General features: G+C 31.1%; 2 protein-coding genes across 11 annotated transcripts; both read left to right on the top strand.

Moving 5' to 3' along the window:
- Positions 1-72: 72 nt before the first annotated feature.
- LOC139988452 (membrane-associated guanylate kinase, WW and PDZ domain-containing protein 1) lies at positions 73-7,334 on the top strand. Of its 7 annotated transcripts, none has more exons than XM_072005915.1 (11): positions 73-271; positions 1,161-1,240; positions 1,319-1,544; positions 1,635-2,038; positions 2,118-2,306; positions 2,382-3,507; positions 3,581-3,716; positions 3,784-4,326; positions 4,409-4,579; positions 4,686-4,820; positions 5,766-7,334. In XM_072005915.1, exons 2-11 carry the CDS (start codon positions 1,192-1,194, stop codon positions 5,928-5,930), a joined length of 3,144 nt encoding a protein of 1,047 aa, XP_071862016.1. In that variant the 5' UTR covers positions 73-271; positions 1,161-1,191; the 3' UTR covers positions 5,931-7,334. The 7 variants fall into 7 exon arrangements, 5 of the variants coding, with proteins under 5 accessions (XP_071862016.1, XP_071862015.1, XP_071862013.1 ...); XM_072005914.1 differs by having other exon boundaries at positions 2,379-3,507; XM_072005912.1 differs by having other exon boundaries at positions 2,367-3,507.
- An 824-nt stretch (positions 7,335-8,158) lies between these two features.
- Dome (cytokine receptor domeless) lies at positions 8,159-20,705 on the top strand. Of its 4 annotated transcripts, none has more exons than XM_072005901.1 (14): positions 8,159-8,543; positions 8,679-8,862; positions 10,224-10,818; positions 11,140-11,439; positions 11,847-12,179; positions 12,261-12,418; positions 12,498-12,669; positions 12,755-13,063; positions 13,151-13,299; positions 13,371-14,262; positions 14,338-14,484; positions 14,656-14,746; positions 14,831-14,906; positions 14,982-20,705. In XM_072005901.1, the coding sequence occupies exons 3-14, from the start codon at positions 10,239-10,241 to the stop codon at positions 16,368-16,370; spliced, it is 4,596 nt and encodes a 1,531-aa protein (XP_071862002.1). In that variant the 5' UTR covers positions 8,159-8,543; positions 8,679-8,862; positions 10,224-10,238; the 3' UTR covers positions 16,371-20,705. The 4 variants fall into 4 exon arrangements, with proteins under 4 accessions (XP_071862002.1, XP_071862003.1, XP_071862004.1 ...); XM_072005902.1 differs by having other exon boundaries at positions 8,679-8,904; XM_072005903.1 differs by lacking the exon at positions 8,679-8,862 and having other exon boundaries at positions 14,831-14,900.
- Positions 20,706-20,913: the final 208 nt, after the last annotated feature.

Genomic DNA, 20,913 nt, shown 5'->3' with positions numbered 1-20,913 from the left:
ATCGCGCCATAAATTAGTGCGTAGTTCAACCGCAAGGTGATGTCTGAACGCAGACGTTAGTTAAATGCCTCGGTTACGTGCGGTGTAGGGTGCAGTATTGTGTGTGATGTAGCTGTGTGACGAACGCGAGTACGTTTCACTCCATTATCATTTCGAAATGATGAGCATTTCCGCGGTCCCGAAGTGATTCAGTGTTAAAATATTTCAGCCCGTTTTTACGGCTGAGCCACGATGGTTGAATCCATCGGGAAGTATATCGAAAGAAATCAACGTAAGTAAATCTCCGTGTAAAAAAGTATCTACGGAATAAAAGTTTCCCTGGTTCGTGCTATCGTTATTTTCTACTTGCTGAATTTCGTGCATCCTCGATTATACTTATATACAATTATACAGCATGATATTGAAAGCAACGTATCGTTGCGCAGAAGAAAAGTAGAAACCCTCTTGTCGGATCTTTCACCGTGACAAAAAGTTTTATTTACGTCGACGAGTCGGCGACGTTACTTTTCTAGATAGAAAGTTGCATTCAATGATGCGCGATATGTGGGCTACGCACAGGCTCTCTCGGGTGAATGCATTCGTAAGAATGCATTCACGTCCGCCGTGTGTGTCGTGTTCCTCTTCTGCTTTATGTAATTTTACTGCAGACACCTGTCCGTCAGGATCTCGAGTATCGTATCAATATCGGCATTTGGAAGACGGTGTCAGGAAGTCCAGCTACGCGTTACTGTCAACGTTTTCGTTTCTCTTATCTGTCAGATGTTTGAAATAGCTGATAAAAGAATATTCAGTTGTCGGGAGCCTACCAATCTGGATAATGCGATTACTAGCTGCTAGTAACTAATCCTAAAAGAACGGAAAAAATGTTTTAGTATATCGGGTAAAATGTGTCACAATTCGTGAAATATAATCCGTAATTCTGATACGGTGTTTCTTGTCGACGATATTTTATTTCTATAGCAAATATTTGTTGTATATCTGTTTCGCATTTTGTTGTACTATTATATTCCATACTTAATTTGTAAATTGAGGCCATCTATTGTTAATTTAAATTTTAAAATATTTGCCTTGAAACAAATAAATAAAATACATTAGAAAAAAAGATTGGTATGTATGCATTTGTAATTCTATAGACATAATTTTTTTTTATTATTTGTTAGGATATTAAGGTGGAACTAAAGGAACTATAAAATGGCTACAAAAACAGAAGATACAACATCTATTGATAATACTAATGATGGTACTAAAATTATTATTTGTTATTATTTCCAACTATATTTGGAAGTGTTACATACTACAACAATGTATGTAATTTCAGGAGAGAGTATGGACAAAGAAGTATTAGCAATTAGTGGAAATGATGAAACTAATCATCGTATTCCACCAACATATTTATATAATTCGGGTTCTGAACAAAATACAGGAATATCCAATCAGGAACAAAATAATAGAAATCGTACTCAAGCTACAGAAGATCAATTAGGACCTCTACCACCAAATTGGGAGAAAGCATACACAGACACAGGAGAAGTTTATTTTATAGAGTATATATAATATGAATTATATGTTTTTGGAAATAAATTATGCTTGTTACACAATTATATAACTTATTTTTATTGATAATTATTTCGCAGTCACAATACAGGCACTTCTCACTGGTTAGACCCACGTTTATCTAAATTTCAAAAAAGGTCTCTTGAAGAATGTTTGGATGATGAATTACCTTATGGTTGGGAAAAAATAGATGATACTCTTTATGGTACATATTTTATTGATCATGTAAATCGTAGAACACAATATGAAAATCCTGTACTGCAAGCCAAAAGGGCACAACAAAGTTTAGGAGAAAGAAAGAGTCCTAACTTCACAAGAAATCCTGATAAACTAAAAGGCCAGAAAATCAGAACAACTTTGATAAAAAGTTCAAGAGGATTAGGATTTACAATTGTTGGTGGAGATGACTCAGTTGAGGAATTTTTACAAATTAAGAGTGTGGTACCAAATGGTCCGGCTTGGTTAGATGGAAAATTACAAACTGGTAATATACATAACCACATAAGAAGTAATTTTTCTTTATTATAGAGTAATAACTTTCCCAATTTGAAATTCTATTATAGGGGATGTGCTGGTATATGTTAATGATACCTGTGTTTTGGGTTTTACACATAATGAAATGGTTAATGTTTTCAAATCAATTAGCAGTGGTGAAACTGTTGCATTGGAAGTGTGTCGTGGTTATCCATTGCCATTTGACCCAAATGATCCAAATACAGAAGTGGTTACAACTATTGCTGTTAATGCACCAGGTAACAATCTTACTAAACAATAGTATATTTTTTCTAGAAGAATACATTTTATTTTCTCAGATATTTTAACAGAAGATCCGAGAATGTATATGGATTTAGACCCTACTCTACAAAGTAATGGTCGTTTCAATTTCCTGGATTCTACATTCTTACCAGTACATAGTCTTCAAAATGGTGAAAACCTTGCCACTACTTCTGTCAACTCAATGCCAGATCTTTGTATTTCGGATAAGATTAATACAATTAAGAGACCTAGTAGTACAGATATTTTATTGTCTGAAAGCAGTGATTTGAATGACTGTAAAGATTCATCAATGTCTTCCAAATCAGAATTTCTCAGTATTGCGATTGTAAAGGGTACCATGGGATTTGGATTTACAATAGCAGATTCAGCTCATGGTCAGAAAGTTAAAAAAATTTTAGATCGCCAACGTTGTAAAAATTTAATGGAAGGTGATATTTTAGTCAATATAAATGATATTAACGTGAGAAACATGTGTCACTCAGAAGTGGTACAAGTGTTGAAAGATTGTGCTCGCAATGAAGAAGCATTGATACATGTACAGAGAACAACATCCAAATCAAATGAAAAGAAAGAAAAAAATTCACAAGACTTCTTTAGAAGTAAAACACCGACGGCTGATATTTATAGCACTCAAACAAAGACTGTTGTACCAAGTCGACCAAAAACTCCACTTATCGATACCAGGAATCGTCCAAAGTCCCCACCCGGTGCGATCAGATCAAACTGGAATGAACAAAACGAAAACGAATTAAATCCACTCGATAATCGATACAAATATTCAGAATACACGCATAGCATGTATTACAATGATCCATATAAAGCAAATATTACAAATTTATCTGACAACTTCGTTACAATGACAAACTTAGATGATGATTCTGTAAGAAATAGCGCAAAAAGAGATTGGGTTACAAACGATAAATTAAATATAAATAATGATGTATATTCTATCGATATACCTCACCATGATAACATGTTGAAACAAAATGGATGTTTACATTCAGACTATTATAAAGATTTGTATACGTCACAATCTCATTCTCAATATAGTGAACAAGATTATAATGTATATTCTATTGGTCAGGAACAAAATGTTGATACTGGTGAAATATGGGATAAACGGAAAGAGACTACCAGTTTTGAGCATGAACAACCACATTCCAGTTCGATACCGCGGTAAATAGCTTGGATTCATTCAGTATATGTTCCCACCTTCGTTCAAATAAAAAAATTATTTTTCACATTTTAGGTATCCTCAATATAGCAACGAGTTAGTGTGCCCAATTGTGCCTGACATAGAATGGATAGAGACACTGGTAACTTTAGTAAGACAAGATACAGGATTTGGATTTAGAATAGTTGGTGGTACCGAGGAAGGATCTCAAGTGAGTTACAAAGTTACTTATGCCTTCAACTGAAAGAAATCAAAAGTATTGATAATGTAATTGTCAGCAGGTTTCAGTTGGACATATTGTACCAGGTGGTGCAGCAGATTTAGATAACAGATTAAATACAGGTGATCTAATTATGTCCGTCGATGGTGAGAGTGTTATGAATTCATCACATCATCACGTCGTTCAATTAATGATAGCTGCCGCTCAAAATGGTAGAGTCACTCTAGGAATTCGTCGTCGAATTAACACCCAAGAGCATCTTCCAGAAAATCTTCAAACTCACTATAATAGACAAATGAATCTCCAATATCCTTATGACGTGACGGTTACTAGAATGGAAAATGAAGGTTTTGGTTTTGTTATCATTTCCTCAGTTAATAAAGCCGGTTCGACGATAGGTAGAATAATCGAAGGTTCACCCGCGGAAAGATGCGGCCGATTAAATGTTGGCGATCATATTCTTGCCGTCAATCATGTAGATATTACAAATGTTTGTCATAAAGACATTGTGAATTTAATTAAAGACTCGGGTTATTCCGTTACGTTGACAATTGGTTATCCTCTTGATGATTGTTGTAGTAATACGTCTTTATCTCAAAAGGTATTGCTTAACTATGAAGTAATTTGTAGCCAAATTCAATATGTAATTGATTATAAATACGATATTTAATAAATTACTTTAGGATGAACCAACATGTGATGGAGATGGAGGTCAATATCATGCTGTGGAATTGACTCGTGGAACTAGAGGATTTGGTTTCAGTATTCGTGGAGGACGTGAATTTCAAAACATGCCATTATTTGTGTTACAAATTGCAGAAAATGGTCCAGCATCTATTGATAATCGATTAAGAGTAAGTGTGATGGTATCAAATATAATTATGAGTATGATAAGTATATAATAAGTATATCATAAGTATGATAGTTCATATAATTGGTTTTTTTTAATACAAATTTTAGGTTGGTGATCAAATAATTGAAATAAATGGAATTAATACTAAAAATATGACACATACAGAAGCTATTGAAATTATACGAAACGGTGGACCATCCGTTCGACTTTTAGTTCGACGCGGTTGTCAGATGCCTTCAGTGGTAGGTGCTCTTCCACACCTCTACGATATGAATATATGAAATTAACCATCCTAAATAACAATATATTAATATTAAAAATATTAACGATATTTACTTTTGCAAGTGATGATACTAATGCTAACGTTGCCCTTTTATAATTTTCCTTGATAATTTTACTTGAAGCTTCAGAGTTTAACATTAGGTACCATAATAAAAAACAAAAACATTTAAAGACAATATGAAAAAGAAAAGAATGATTGCAAGAGGTTGTTTTATTACAGTGAGAGTTAGATTAATACACACACACACTGTTTTATAGTACTATGTCATTTAGTACAGAAATATCTGGTGCAAATGGGAAACAGTGTGTTATATTGTATATTTTATGGAGTTGGTTATACATATATGTAGGTATGTAGTAAGATATATACTTTTTATATACGACACGTTGAACTCAATTTTTACAACACTCACATGTGCAGCTTTTATATTTGATAATATTATTTATATGTGACTACTAGAGCTTCAAATTATATATATTGCAGTTTAGCAATATTAATACGAATATTGTGGACATGGTTGTTGATATTCACAATGGATATAGTAGAATTAATATTAATTACGTATTAATTATAATGTGTTTTGATAATTAAAATAAGAAGTTTTGCATACATTTAAGTTGAAGGAAGGAATATGTGAATGACTTTTCTTGCAGCTATCAATTTGACTTGTGAAAAGTCCGATTTATAGGGATGATACTTACTCATTCTAACAAAATTGGACTGGTGCTAACTCTCTATTTATATGATCTAATTTCTGAAAGGGAAGATATTAATTCATCCTAACACGTGTGATAGCTTGAGAGTATTGTGCCTTACGCGTGTTCTATATTTAATAACAAAATTACTAAGTAAAAACTTAAGCTTCTGAAGCAGTTATACATTTTTTTATTGAACTTTATTGTAGAGTAATCTCACAATCGACCAAATAAGTATTCGACCGATTGATGAGGGCACCCCACGCAGACATTTATTGAAATTACACGAGATGGGTGTGCACCCTAAAAAACGTCAGAAAGTTCGATTTTTCATTTTACTCAACTGCTGTTCATCCAAAAATAGATATTTATAATATCAGCTATTCAACATAAACGTAATATCTTACTCATAATAAGTTCATATTTTATAGAATTAAATATCAACTTTCGAAAAGAAACTTTCGAGATTTCTTTACCATTGAACTACCTTATATTGTTCATAATGTAATTGTATATTGAAATTCATTGTATAAACATGAGTTAATGTAACCAAATACGGTAAACTGCGAATGTTAATGGAGTATGATCTATTTGTAACAGCAAATAGCATTGATACTCACAAAACATACAGAAGTTACCTATTTTAATATCTGTAGGAACACGATTTTGAACTGATAAATTTTCAACTGAAAGATCTCGCAGACTGAAAAGTATCATCTAAATTAAATATTTTTATATATTCTGTAATAATTGTATGCACTCAGGAATGTTTTCACAAATTCATGATATAATGTTAATGTGATCTTAATCATTAAATAGTATACTCTTGAGTATGTGTATACAGCTAGTGAAGAATCTCATTGAATCTATTAACTGATGCTTTATTCTCTTAATTTTTTTGAGCAGCATTTAAAGGATATTGTCGATATTGTTTTTGTTTTAGTATAATATTTATTATAATTGTACGAAATATGTGCGTATAGCAATAATTAAATTAAGTACTGATACAACCAAAGAAACGAATGCACTTAAAAACCATTTCGAGATGCGGTGTAGGAAATCAATATAAAAACATATGTTAATGCTTTCATTATTTAAACTCCTCGTTTGAAATACTATTTTTTCCTTGTTGATTATACAGTGATGTTTGTAATAAGAAGTTGACAATGAGAAGAACATTTTTAATGAGATTGGATGAATTTTTTTTATAAAAACCATTTCTTCCGATCTTTTTGCGGTATTAAAATGCGTTGAATGTATAAAAGAAAATTAATAAATATATTTTTTTACTAGTAAGTCGATTGTAACTAAAAAAAAAAAAACATTTAGTAAGATGCATTAAACGAAATAAGTAAAAGATCGACTTAGATTATATTTTTAAATTTTCTCAAATATAAAAAAAGCATTGTAAAAAGCTTCAATATATGTATGTGTGAAATATTTTCATTGTTTATATTTACTTAAATAAGCAACTTTGCCGTATATCTTATCAACGATAAACATTGATAAACGCATTTAAAGTGAATCGTATTTTTCTTATACTATAGTTATTATGTTTATTTTTATAATTAAATACACAATACGCATACATACATATATACACACACATACACATCTAGAATTTGTATATTATGTAGGATAGTGCAAACAAATTTAAAATAATTGTAAATATATACATATAAATACATATTATAGAAAATTATGTAACATTACCAATTATTGTAAACTCCTCGTAAAGGAATAATTTTTTAATTAAAATGTATTTACTATCTTTGTAATTTCGTTATTAAAATTCTCCACGTCTTCTGCAGTAATATTACGATTTTATTCTCTTACCAATGTATATTGCACACATTTACTGAAAATCGATATATTCTATATTTACAAGTTAAAAGTACTAAGTCATGAAATCTATTACTTTATACTACTTTATAATTTTGCTGGATCATTTTATATTTATTATAAACAGATATATAATATGGTATAAGTTCTTTATTACTAACGGTAATTGTTGATTGCTCTAATTCTAATAACAATACCGAATTTCAAATATCGGTATTATTAGAATTTTATTATAGGGTCATTGTTGATACATATGTAGAGAATAAAGATCTACAATTAGCTATTGAATCCATTCTCAAATGTTTATTATTATCTGTTGACGGAAGATTAATTTTTCATCAACATACAATTAATTTTATATTAAAATTATCGATTTCTTTAAAAGTATGAATATATAAATACTAGACAAAAATTCATACCTCATTTATAACATACTAAAAAAATATGTCTATACATATCTAAATCTGATTGTTTAATTGAATTCGAAAATGGCGCCTGTTAGAAGATATCGCGGTCAACTATGAAGCCTGCGCCTACATTTCCAAGAATGCAGCGCTTGACGTCGTATGACGTCAGTCAATGTCGTCAAGTTACAGCATTCAAAACATGCGTTTTTTATGCTTCTTATGTTCTAACATTTCTAAAATAATTAAATAGAATAATCAGAAACATCATATAAATATTATATTTTCCCGAATTATGTAATAGATTTGTGCAATCGTTCATGTTATGTCGTTCGATTTTTCACAAAGGATCACTGACATGTTGGCAGCACTGTCGATTGATCGCACGTATTTTACCTAGAATGTGTATCATATATATTTATTCCTGGGTCCCTCTGGGCGAATGTAAACAGAATTTTTTCGCAAATATGAAGTGACGCGGCCGATTTATGCGGCTGCGACTCGTGCATGGAACTTACAACCCGTGAAACCGTGCCGACTGTTTTAGCAGTTCACGAGGTCTCGAGTCTCGAGTATTAGTCTTGAACGCGTTACGGTAACCAGAAGATATACCTAGCGGATAAAACGGGTTTATGTTCGACCGCCCGTAGTGTTAAGTTCAGTGAAATAGTGTGGAGACGATTTAGAATACATGGAAGTGCAATGAGGGATCTGCAGAAATTCGTCGACTACTTGCTGACGGTAAGTACTCGAAAACGAGTGGTATTCGCGACTACTTTGGACTTTCCCAGCTCTGACGAAATATGTCGTATTGGTCGATTTCTCTATAAATAATGCTGTGATTTTTTAATCATCTAATTTTCCCTTGTTAATCAGATAAATATTTTCTACGCTCTCAAACATGCTGCATGGTATTATATATACATGATATATACAATGCACAAGCCTTGTTACATTGTTTCGTGCGTTTCTGCTATGTACATATATTAGACCAACATTCATGAGATCACACACAATCTTACCACACAGAACATACACACGCAACAAGACAGAATACGAGGTATGGGTATCTACATGGAACGCGTTACGCTGTGGACATAGTGTATGTTCGTAAATAAACGATTTTAATGGTTTTAACTCGATATGATTCTCAACTATCTGTGAGAGTTTTATTAGTTTTATAGATGAAATGATTTTGTCCTATTACAGTAAATAATTAGTGTAGAAATTTTTATATATATATATATATATAACTCTATATGTGTATGTGTATATACATATTCTTTCCTTTTTTTCTCCTTCTCACTTACACTGCGACCGTGATGGCTGATTACGTTTTCAAGTTATCAGTTTTCCTATTATTCCGATAATTATTTTTCTAGTAAATAACAGCGACCACAGCTTATGATTATTAAAATTATTCGAAAAATATATTAATAATATAATAGACCTTACATAAACATATTATTAATTTTTATTTTATTCGTTGCTATTAACCCGATTTGATTTAATTACGGTTATTGCATTATAACGTTTTTAAATGATAAAGCTTTATATATATTAACTATTTGAGGTTTTCACACATATTATTTATTGAAATTGTGTTAATATTTTTCTTTTGGTGCATGTTATTCTCTAATTATTATTATGAGTCATATATAATTTTAAATCGTACAGAGTGTAAAACTTTTTTGTCTGTAAAGCTTTCTATAAAACAAAACTTTTAACAAAAATTTTAATAACTCCAAAGATTAAAGTGTAAATTAAAATAGGTCTGTTGAAAATAACTGTTTACTCAAAGATGGAATTGTATGACTCCCCAACATTTTGTTTCACCTTTATGTCAAACAATAGTATTCGATCTGCTAATGAATAATTCATTCTACAATCTTGTATCTGAGCAAGTTATCTCCTTGATTTTAGTGTGTTCCTTCATTCATTTGTTATGCATCTATGATACAACATCATAGAATACAAAAGTATTGTTCACTACGTCTACATATATAAAATATACAGCACATATCTGTGGCATTATATTATTCAATATGTTGTGTTATGATTGTGTAACCAGTTCTTCGTAATGTTCTTCATATAAATATTTTCATTTTGTTACTTAGTATTATCGTGTAGTAAAAAATAAATATTATAAGGAATTATTGACAGCATAATAAAAAAATGTAGAAGTGATACAGCATGACCTTGACTTTGAGACATATATTCTATCTCATTAATTACAATCTTACATTCAGCTTCTAAACATTATTAGTTATAGCTTAGCTTTGTTGCATTGTATTTTAAAATATCTAATTTTTTATTTTATTACATAATTATTTTAATTTAATGTTAAATTTAAAATATCAAATGTTTTTAAATTAATATTTGTATTTTAAAGTAATATTTTATTCTTCTTATCTTTTTCAGTGATGGGAGCACAAGATGTCTTCAAACAGAACAGATCCCAAAAAATTTCAGCAAGAAATGTCTCACTTTTTACAATCAGATTTTAAAAATGCTGCATCAAAGCATGATGATGTTGTTAGATGTTCAAATGAAAGTAGAATGACAGAGAATTTGTGCTGTGATTCAGAGAGATGTGAAGATAATACATGTGTCTCAAGAAATATCAGTCTATGCCAGAAGGTAGATGTTATTAACAGGATAGAAGATGATCCATGTGACACAACTGAACTTTCATCAACTATTAAGTATTTATCTGACACGTGTTCAGTTCATCATTGTATGTTAAATGGGAGTGTTAATTCTAATCATAATTGTGATATAATGCATTGTCAACAACACAAACAAATTCCACAAAGTTATATGTGTTCTATATATAATTTATGGAGAATTAGAACAAATAAAAGTTTGTCATTACTGGTTACAAAAAATGTTGATACACAATGGAAGAATTGTTTTTGGAGAATATTTTTAATTCCTTTTGTTATTTTGTTATTATGCACAACAATATGCAGTGCAGATTCTAATCAATGTGCAGTTGGTTTAAAAACGCCTGGAAGTAAGTTTTATTTAAAAGAAACATATATTCGTGAATTTAAACAACTAGATGTAGCTAATTTCATGCTTTTGAAGTATTTGTAACTTTCTATTGCAGTTGAGTTTATAAATAATTCCTGCATCTTGTTTCTCCTTTTGGAATTCTAGTCTTGGTACTAAATGTACATATCTATATATAATACACTAGATGTACAGTGTAGGCTAAAATTTAGGATAAAGTTACTGTATATTCTACTAAATATTTAATTTGAAATATACATAATAAATTCATTAATAATGAAATCTTATTTTGAACTTAAGTTTACAATATTATTTTTTCAAGGGACCTGGCCACAAGGTGATATTGTACTTGAATATGGTCAGCCTTTAAGAATACTATGTATATTGAATCAATCTTTCGTGGATGCTGAATTTCCTGGAAAAAATGCTTCAGATCTTGTATTCTTTCGTAATCAAAAGGAGATGGAACCAGAATTTATTACAATTATCAATGAAACTACAATATCACTAGATGTAGAAAAACCTCCACCTGCGGAAGATATGTATTATTGTAGACTAAGATTACAAAATAATCACTACAAAAAACTGGAATCAGTTTGTTTGAACAAAGTTGTAGTTGGTTGTAAGTACTTTTTTACTTTGCAAGTATTTTTTTAAAAATAATATAGCATCTTTTAATTTAAAAATTATATTTAATATAATATATATTATACAAACTCATAAAATTATGTCATTGAGATAAACTTAATCAGAATAGGCTAAAAGGCATTTCATGAAAACAAGAGTGGGCATTCAGTGCCTACTTTCATGAGAATTATAGGAATATCATTTAATATGTTTTGTATCTTGGAATTTATGCTTAACTATCATTTAAGATAAGTATATCTTATCATTTTGTCATAAATATAAAAGCTTATTTTATTAAGCTTATTTAACCTTTTTATACAAAGAGTTACTTATAAGCATTCTTAATATAGCATTTTCTATAGTGGTAAGAGATAATATAATCTATTTATTAATTATTGACAGTTAAACCTCAAGAACCTCAAAACTTCAGTTGCGTATCTTATAATTGGGAAACTATGATATGTTCATGGGAACCAGTCCAAAACTATGTTACAACGACTTTTACGATCGTATTTAAATTACCGGGAAGAGCAGGAGGTAGAAAATTATATCCATGTCCAACGAAAGATAAAGATGATAAAAAAGACAAAGATGATAAGCCAAATATGTGCTTGTGGGATACATCAACGAATCCAATTTATCGACAACCCTATGAATATTATACATTTATACTGAACGTAAATAACGTTCTAGGAAATGCCAGTTTTACATATAAGTTTCATCATTTTGCTCATGGTTTGTATTTCTTACTTTTTCATGTAATATTGATATATTAATAATACCATTTTCAACATTATATAAATGTATAAATTTTAGTTATCCCTGCGAAACCGGCTAATTTATCAGTTATTAATAAAACGGTTGATAGTGCATTATTGCACTGGAGTGTGCCTTTTCCAATGCAGAATTTTCCACCTGGATTATATCATAGAATCAAGTATCAAAACCAATGGGATCATCAAAAAACCTGGCAGGTGAGGATTTATAAATACTAAGATAATATTTTCTTTAGAAGCATAACATAACATATTTACTAATACAATCTTATGTTAGGTAATCAATATTACAAATGATATTCACATGCATAAGAGATATTATAATCTTACTGGGTTGGAGTATGCCAATACTGTATATGATGTACGAGTTTTTATGAAAAGTGCTGTTGCGACTGGGGAAGATAAGTGGAGTCAGTTTAGTGATGTTACTTTTAGAACACCACCAAGATGTAAGTTGCGTTTCCTGCAATTTTAATTTTACTGCTAGGTACTTCCCGAAATATTTTTTATATTTTTATATATTTGGTATTTTAGTACCTGGCCGTCCTCCAAAAACCGATATTGGAAGCTTTGAAATAGCGGAGAACAGTGCTAGCAGGGATGTATATTTGTACTGGCAAACTATACCACAATATCTAGAAAATGGTGATAATTTCAAGTATGAGATTGATCGTGTAGAAGAAAATGGACGAAATGTGTCTCTTGTTCCGAATGAAACTACGAGAACATACGCTAAATTCAAGGGAATTAGTATCAATAATTATAAATTCGAAATTGTTACGACAAATATTGTTGGAATAAATGAAGAACGTGCTAAGATTTTTATACCTAGTCGATCCCAAAGTAAGATTAATATAAAAGAATGAAAATTTGTGATGCTCAACTAATATACGTGTGCATGGTATGAATAATAATGCATTTATATTACAGTACCGCACGAACCTGTAGCATTTACAAAAATTGCGTTTGATAGAGGCTTGTATGAATTATCATGGAAACCACCTAAAATGAATAAGGAAATTACAAATTATACAATTTTTTGGTGCGATAATGAACGTGATCGCCCTTACCAGTGCACTGTATGTATTTATTAACTATTGATAGCTTCGGTAATGTAAAAATTTACTGATACTAAAATTGGTGATTGCAGGGTTATTTAGATTGGGTACATGTATCAAAATATACAACAATTTATAATATGACTGTACCAGATCCCGACAAAGTGTATCAATTTGCAATTTCTGCAAATACGAACACAGGTAGTAGCGGTATGGTATGGGCGTCATGCACTGTAATACATAATAAAGTAGTTGGAAAAATGAAGTCTGTGTGGATAAATAGAATTGGTTCTGACTTTATTGAAGTTGGTTGGAAATTAGATTGTTCGGATCGCATTGGAATAGTAGAAGGATTTAATATTTATTATTGTCCTATTGTTTCGCCATATGATCTGAATTGTAAAGGCCCGAAACTTAATAGAACGATAAAAGCCGATTCTCATACTATCCATGGCATTGTAAACAATTTGAAACCGTATACAACATATATGTTAGCTGTCGCTGTTTTAACAAAAAGTGGGGAAGGATTGCATAGTGATCCTTTGTATAATACAACTCTTGAAGCAGCACCAACAACTCCTCCACAGGACGTGAGAATTATAAATGTGACAAATACGACAATGAGCATTGTATGGAAACCACCAGAAGCAATGAATGGTGTATTGCGTTATTACGAAGTTTACTACAACGAACACGCGAAAAAAGTTGAAGACGCAACTCAAACTGAATTGACAAATCTGTTATCGCATACAAATTATAGCATTAGTGTAGCCGCATGTACTGTATCTTGCAGTGTCAAATCGCCTACAATTCGCAAGATTACGAAAATTGGTGCACCGGGAATGATTAATGTACCTAATGTGCGCTTTATGAATTCTAGCCAAGTGATCGTTATGTGGACTAGACCCGAATACACCGCTGGGCACATAAATTATTATCAGATATCTTCGAAAGATGGTGAAATACACAATAGTACTAAAACAGGTAACATTTTAGCAGATAAATATATTTTTTAAAATTGTGCCTTTTTTATTAACATTTCTTTTATAAATGTTTTAGAAGCTCGATTACCTATCCCTGATTGCAAATCTATAGAACGAGAAAAATTATATCAATTTCGTATAAGAGCTGTTAACATTGCACCGAATAATATTCATTTAAGCGGCCCATGGTCTCAGCCTGGCGAGGGAAATTGTTATAGTGAAGGTAAGTCTTAATTTCTTTGTTTTTCGTTTTATTCTTTAGTTTCTTAGTTAAAACAATTATAAGGATGATAAGAAAAAAGAGGTCCAATACTTATAGGGCTTATAGTACTTACTAAGAAGAATAATACTCTTTATGTATATGTATAACAATTTCATTACTCATTCATTATAGGACCATCGTACAATGTATGGACAGTAATATGGGTGATAGGAGGCTTTAGTACCATAATAATTATTTTTTGTTGTCTACATCTATCAAAACGGTATGAATAACCTAGATAATATATATGTTAAACATCTTATAAAATAAATATAATCTTATTTACACATGTTTTTACTTGTTCTAGAATTTGGTTGAAGTGCAAAGCTATGCAAGATGTAGAAGTTAAATTACCACCAGGATTAGCGTCAAATATGGTGCAGGTACAAGAATATATCGATTGTATTGGTAATAGAAGATTAGTATTTTCTATTTATACTTATGCATTATTGTTACAGACACTTCTTGAGAAAGAACAACATATACGCCAATCTTCTGCTGATTCCAGTGGTTGTTCAAGTGGACAAGAATCTGTTACTTCTTCGCTAACATCAGATTCTCAGGTTTCAAGCGATAGTGGTACGGAAATAGATCCAATGCCGGTTTCGCCCAATAAATTGCTTGAAACACCAGCTTGGAATTCTGATTCTTCGAGTCTTCGCCTGAGACATTCATCGTTTCGCGAACGATACGCAAAAGTTGCAAAATCCGGAGAGCCCATCATCGGAGACACGTTATCTTTGGCACGATCTACACCTAACTTAACAGACAGTACAGGCTACACAACTTCGCAACATACTTGGTCTTCGACTGGGTACATTAGTATGCCATCATCAGAAGAACTGTCCAGTAATCCAAGTCCTGTTCCTAAGGAAACTTCAACTGCAGGGAGCTATAGTATTATAGGAACTGTTCCTAAATCTGCACAGTCTGCAAAGTCTGAGAATGACAGTGATTTAACGGAATCTACTGCAAATACACTAATACCTATTAAATCAGAACCCAAGCCCACAAATCCATACATAACATTAGCATCTTTGGAGCAGAAACAAAAGAATAAAAAAGCCATCGATTCGCTACACGATCTAGATGAATTAACATTTGCAGAGTCAAAAAAATCAAAACTAGAATCTTTGACTCCGTTCACAACTTCTGACAAAGTCTCTAAACCATATGTGCAAACAAGTTTAATCGATTCATTAAAAAAGCCGTTCACTCTAAGCAGCATCGATAGTACAAGGAGCACGATGTCTACTCCATTTGCAGCCACCTCTTTGACCGATTCATGCAGCAAACCGTTCGTTTCTTCTTTCGCAAGTCCAACTACTTTGCCGTCTACGTTGGATTCCTCGTCGAAACCCTACGTTTCCGTGTCTTCAATTTCTGAAGTCTCGAAAAAGTCAAATCATCAAGCAGATACATTAGACTCGTCGCAAAAGACTACTGTACCTCAAGTTTCTACGACCAGTGGTTCGCAACCATATGTCCTTGCGAGTTCCGTATTCCAAATGCTACAACAACAACAAAGGGGAAAATCGGAAACTCCTATCTCAGAAGTGATAGACAACGAAACCGAAGAAGATGTTACGACAGGGTATCCTCTGTATTGGCCGACCAGTGGTACGAAGCCAAGCTCAAAGTTGGATGCAGACAAACCAATTACGACTAAACAGAGTACTGGATATGTTACCATAGCAGAGAATCCAAAGCTAGATCAACATAGAACGTCGACGTTGTCATCACCGTATGTACAGCATGAGAGGTTTGAGAAGCCACTGCCACAAACTACTACTGGACAGTCAGATGAACAATACAGTAAAGTGACTGTTGTGCCAAGTACTATTTAATGAAAGAAAAAAGGCGCAAATGTATTGATTGTGGCAGTGTAGCTTGTGTATTTTGTCACTTTGAACTTTCTTCAATGTAGGGACGTTTTTTCTAATGAACTATGGTGCAATACGATTTTACGTTTGTAGGTGCTTCGAAATGTAGTCAATGACAATTCAATCCTACATTTGTTTTTACAAATATAGTATTTAGATCGGAGATCTTAAAAATGCTAAATTGGAACACAAAACGTGCATGCTATGAGACATATGAACATCGCGATATTCTGTCTACATGTGTCCACATCGATGTGTTTAAAATTTTAGTGTTTTCTAGGAACCTATACAAAACAGCATGATTCAATGTTGGTTCAACGACTGAATTAAGAAAAGAATTTGTTTAGAGAGAAAGAGAGAAATGAAAATTAACAAATGAAGAGTATCGTACACAATATATGTATTCGATACGAGGACACATCGAATATGAAACACCCTCATTTGTGAAAGTATGTACAAAATGAATTACTTTTGTATCATATACATTATCGTGCAATGTGATGTGAAAATCACTAGCAACGCCATAGAGTAAGGATTATAGATTATAAGTAAATTATGTGGCATACATAAATCGACAAACAACACGTTGTTGTCCGAACAATCAAATTTTTCGCTATCTACGGTAGTATAATAATTCTCATTGTAGAAGGACCGTTATTTAATCATTGTGAGGTTTTTAATCGACTCTGTGTAGTAGTATTAATATTTCGAGATATGTTCAAAACGATTTGAAAATTTTCAATGATGTTTCGTTTGAATTCTTTTATATCGTGAATTACAAATGCATTCTTTCGCCCTATCATGCATGATAATAATATGCACATATAGAACAACTGTTTTTTTAATCTCAATGAAATTTCGAAACTATACATCTAGAAACAGATATCTGTATTATTCCAATGTTTAATCGATCCTTGGAATAAAACAAATATCTATGATCCAGAAAAAAGAAATTGCAGTTATGAGTTGCTTATTTGTAAATATTAAAAGTTGTGCTAGTTTCTGTCTCTTTCACGATCAAATCGTAAGAGGCAAAAATTATCGGTTTTTGAATCATTCGTTTGTTAAAATCGTGCACTGCGTACAAAAAAAATTATGTCGATTTTTTTCCGTTGAACTACAATCATATGCGTAATTTGTTTATCTGTGTATATAATTTATAAATCGTTCCTGTAGTACCTTACTATCGTTAGCAATGATTGATAGAAAGTATGCAGTAAAAGGAAAACTATGGCAACAAGTACAGGGTCAAGGATAATAAGATAAGGGAAGGCTAATCAAATCGCAATTTTGAAACCAATTAGATTCTGCATGTTTCTTATATATTTCTTTAGCATTTGAAAACGTTTAAATAATTAAAATGGATTAAAAAACAATATACTTTAGCTTTTATATTTTAAATATCATTGCTGACTGCACAAAAATCTTTTAACAGAATTTCAATAACTTGTAAATAGAAAAAAACCTTTAACATTTTTTAGGTCAACTTCTATCAGTGAATAAATTCTTTTAAAATCTTTGACAAAAATTATTTTAAAGATACAAAATCATACATGTCTCGAATATATAATTTGATCAGTCAGCAAAATTGAATAAATCAAGATATGCTAGAATCCATATCTTGTAACTAAACGGCCCACCTTGCAGAAATTTTAAGGAACTATGCAATGCCATCGAAACATTTATGCTAAAACAAAACAAAATTATATACATATATTATATATGCATAATACCTTAAGCTAGTCATTGACGGGGTACATGAGTTTTTACAGGCCTTTTTTAATGGTTATTGTTTATACTTTACGATCAATTACTAAACAAATTCTTTTTAATCCTCGACTCTTCATTAATATGTTGTTAATTTGTTCATATTCGTCGACATATCATTTAATGCTGAACTATTATAATTTCAACTATGTTAATTATTGTACTGATCAATGTTTGCAACAATTTCTCTGTTGAAGAATTTTTATACAAACTTATATTATCAAGTACAGAGAGAACAATATAAAGAGAAGGAGAAAAATCGTATTTTTCTCGTATTATAACGAACAATCATTTGTAGCGATTGGATAAGATCGTATGCATTTTATCTCGTGTTGAACAATCGAACAACTAAATTCTAGTATACTATACACATGTATATCAGTACAAAAAAAGGCCTGGGAGGATTTTTGCAGTCGAATCGTTTTACAAGATCAAATAAGCTTCATTAACGAATCTTGTTGAAAGTATTCTTTGAAGCGTAGAAAAAAAAAAAGCGATGGAGATTAGATTAATTCAAAGCATTGTTTGACCTTGTGAAACGATATTCAAATGAGTGCCACGGAGGAACTCGATAGATCCGTGGAACTTTTTCTGGAGCGAGCTTACGTATACTCGTATGTTATATTGTTGTTACTAAGAGAGGAGCCGCTAATATTTAATGAATCGCGTGTAATCTGTAAAAAATGCTGCTTAGTTCGTAAAAATATTAGGTAAAGTTGGAAAAAGGATTAGGAAATAAAATGATTAGACGACAATTGACTAGAGTCTGTGTTGACGTAGTCGATATGTCGTGAATACATCCGATTTAATTTCGCATTCGGGAACGTAGATGTTTTCTTCTTTTTTACATAAGAACGTGAACACAAAGTGTTTGAAAGTACGTGTATAAAATTCAGATTCGATATCTTGGAACAGAATTGTATTATCGATCGATTTGTTTGAAAATTATCGTTCATTCAGAGAAGATCCTTAAATAAAATGGTAGAGTGTAAAGGAAAAGTAAGAGAACGAGAAAAAAATGATCAATTAATATAAATAATAATGCCGTCTTTGTAAAACGAGAAGCAAAATGCATGAATGCACGCAAAATTTCGAAATATGCTCATGTTGAGATAATTAAGTATTTTTCACGGTAAAGGCTTCTAGATTGATTTAGAAAGTAACCAAGCGCGCATCTACTTTGTTAGGTTTTACATGTCTACATTGTACATATAATATATCTATTATTATCTATTTTTGTTACATATTTATAAATGAAAAAAAACTACTTTATTGCGCACTATAAATATATATATATATATATATAGCCTAATCTGAAAAAGTTTTAAACGATGGAATTGTGGTTTGAATGATTTGTATATATATCTATATTTATATATATATGTATGTCTACATATATATAAATTATATATATATAATTTATATATATACATGTGTGTGTATATGTATATATATATATAGAAGATATATCGATGATTTACGTGACACGTGTAAGACATATTTCTATTATTAAACGTTTACCTTTATATCGATTATTAATTTGCCTTGCAGAGACCAGGAGGCATATATAAAACGCGTATATTCGCAATTTCTTTTTTCTCCACTTTTTATGTAATCAAACAGCCCTTGTATAATTTAGTTAAATAGCTTGTTAGGATGTCTATAATGTTTATGTTATATATTCTCATCAATATTATGGGAGCTCAGTGTAACAGAAAATTTAATGAAATCAAAAGGGTGAAACTAATTGATATAAAATTATTTTATGTGGTGCGAAACAGTTTTATTGCAATGATTCACAAATATAATCGATATATGTAAATATTATTAATTATTTTCTTCTTTTACGTGTAACATAACCGTGTTAAAGAACTATTACTATCTGGGCTCTCTGATCATAGATTTTCTTTTTAATATATATTTAGAGTGGAGTGAATTGTTAATGCAGATTATCAGATTTTGATTGAAGTATTTGTTGTTGACGTAGTGAAAAGAAGATTTCAAAATTTCGCTCTACATATTTTACACGTGCCTGTTTGTTTCTGCGAAAATTCAAAGTTTTGATCGTTCGCAATAATCATTTAATCCTTGAACGACGTTAGTGTTCGTAAACAAAATAATTTTCACTTGCACTGATGGTGAATGTTTCAAAAACATCGGGTTATTTTTTGCAGAAATGTACAGACACCGCGTTAATAATAACTTTGCTAATATTAATCGTGGAATACTGCAATACTCATATCTCTTTTGGAAATAGTATTATAAATGAATTTTCGAAATTAATATATTAAAATAATGACCGGACTGTTTTCGTAATTAAGGAAGTAACTTTCTGATATCGCAAATAAAATTGGTAATTTTAATTCATATACGTGGTAATAATAAAAGATATTAATCGTAAAACGAAGTCGGATAACAGTATTCCAGGATGAATAGCCTGTCTCATGATAACCAATCTACACCGAGCTAACTATATATTAATTCTAATAAGATCTTGTACAGAGTATTGTAAAATATATTTTTACTACATTTTTTTTGGTTTTATTATTTATTTCTTTATAACACAAAATTGTGTTTTAAGTTCGCTTTTTGTAGATCGCTGCTGTTATGCCATTATATGTATGCCATGCCGTTGAGCCTTGCCATTTGTATAGGTTCATTTTTACGATCAATCCCAAAGTTGTTTTGTTTTTCAATACTCATATACGGATCGAAAGAAAAATACAAGAATTCTTGTAAA

This window comes from Bombus fervidus, chromosome 6 (assembly GCF_041682495.2).
Source record: "Bombus fervidus isolate BK054 chromosome 6, iyBomFerv1, whole genome shotgun sequence".
NCBI classification, from domain to species: domain Eukaryota; kingdom Metazoa; phylum Arthropoda; class Insecta; order Hymenoptera; family Apidae; genus Bombus; species Bombus fervidus.
This window is presented reverse-complemented; position numbering and strand designations above follow the sequence as displayed.

Coding starts and splice junctions, on each gene's coding strand:
- Dome (XM_072005901.1), top strand. CDS start 10,239: ATGTCTTCAAACAGAACAGATCCCAAAAAATTTCAGCAAGAAATGTCT. Junction 13,064..13,150: donor TATACCTAGTCGATCCCAAA/GTAAGATTAATA, acceptor TTTATATTACAG/TACCGCACGAACCTGTAGCA. Junction 14,747..14,830: donor TGTCTACATCTATCAAAACG/GTATGAATAACC, acceptor TACTTGTTCTAG/AATTTGGTTGAAGTGCAAAG.
- LOC139988452 (XM_072005912.1), top strand. CDS start 1,192: ATGGCTACAAAAACAGAAGATACAACATCTATTGATAATACTAATGAT. Junction 4,327..4,408: donor ATACGTCTTTATCTCAAAAG/GTATTGCTTAAC, acceptor AAATTACTTTAG/GATGAACCAACATGTGATGG. Junction 4,821..5,765: donor GTTGTCAGATGCCTTCAGTG/GTAGGTGCTCTT, acceptor ACTTTATTGTAG/AGTAATCTCACAATCGACCA.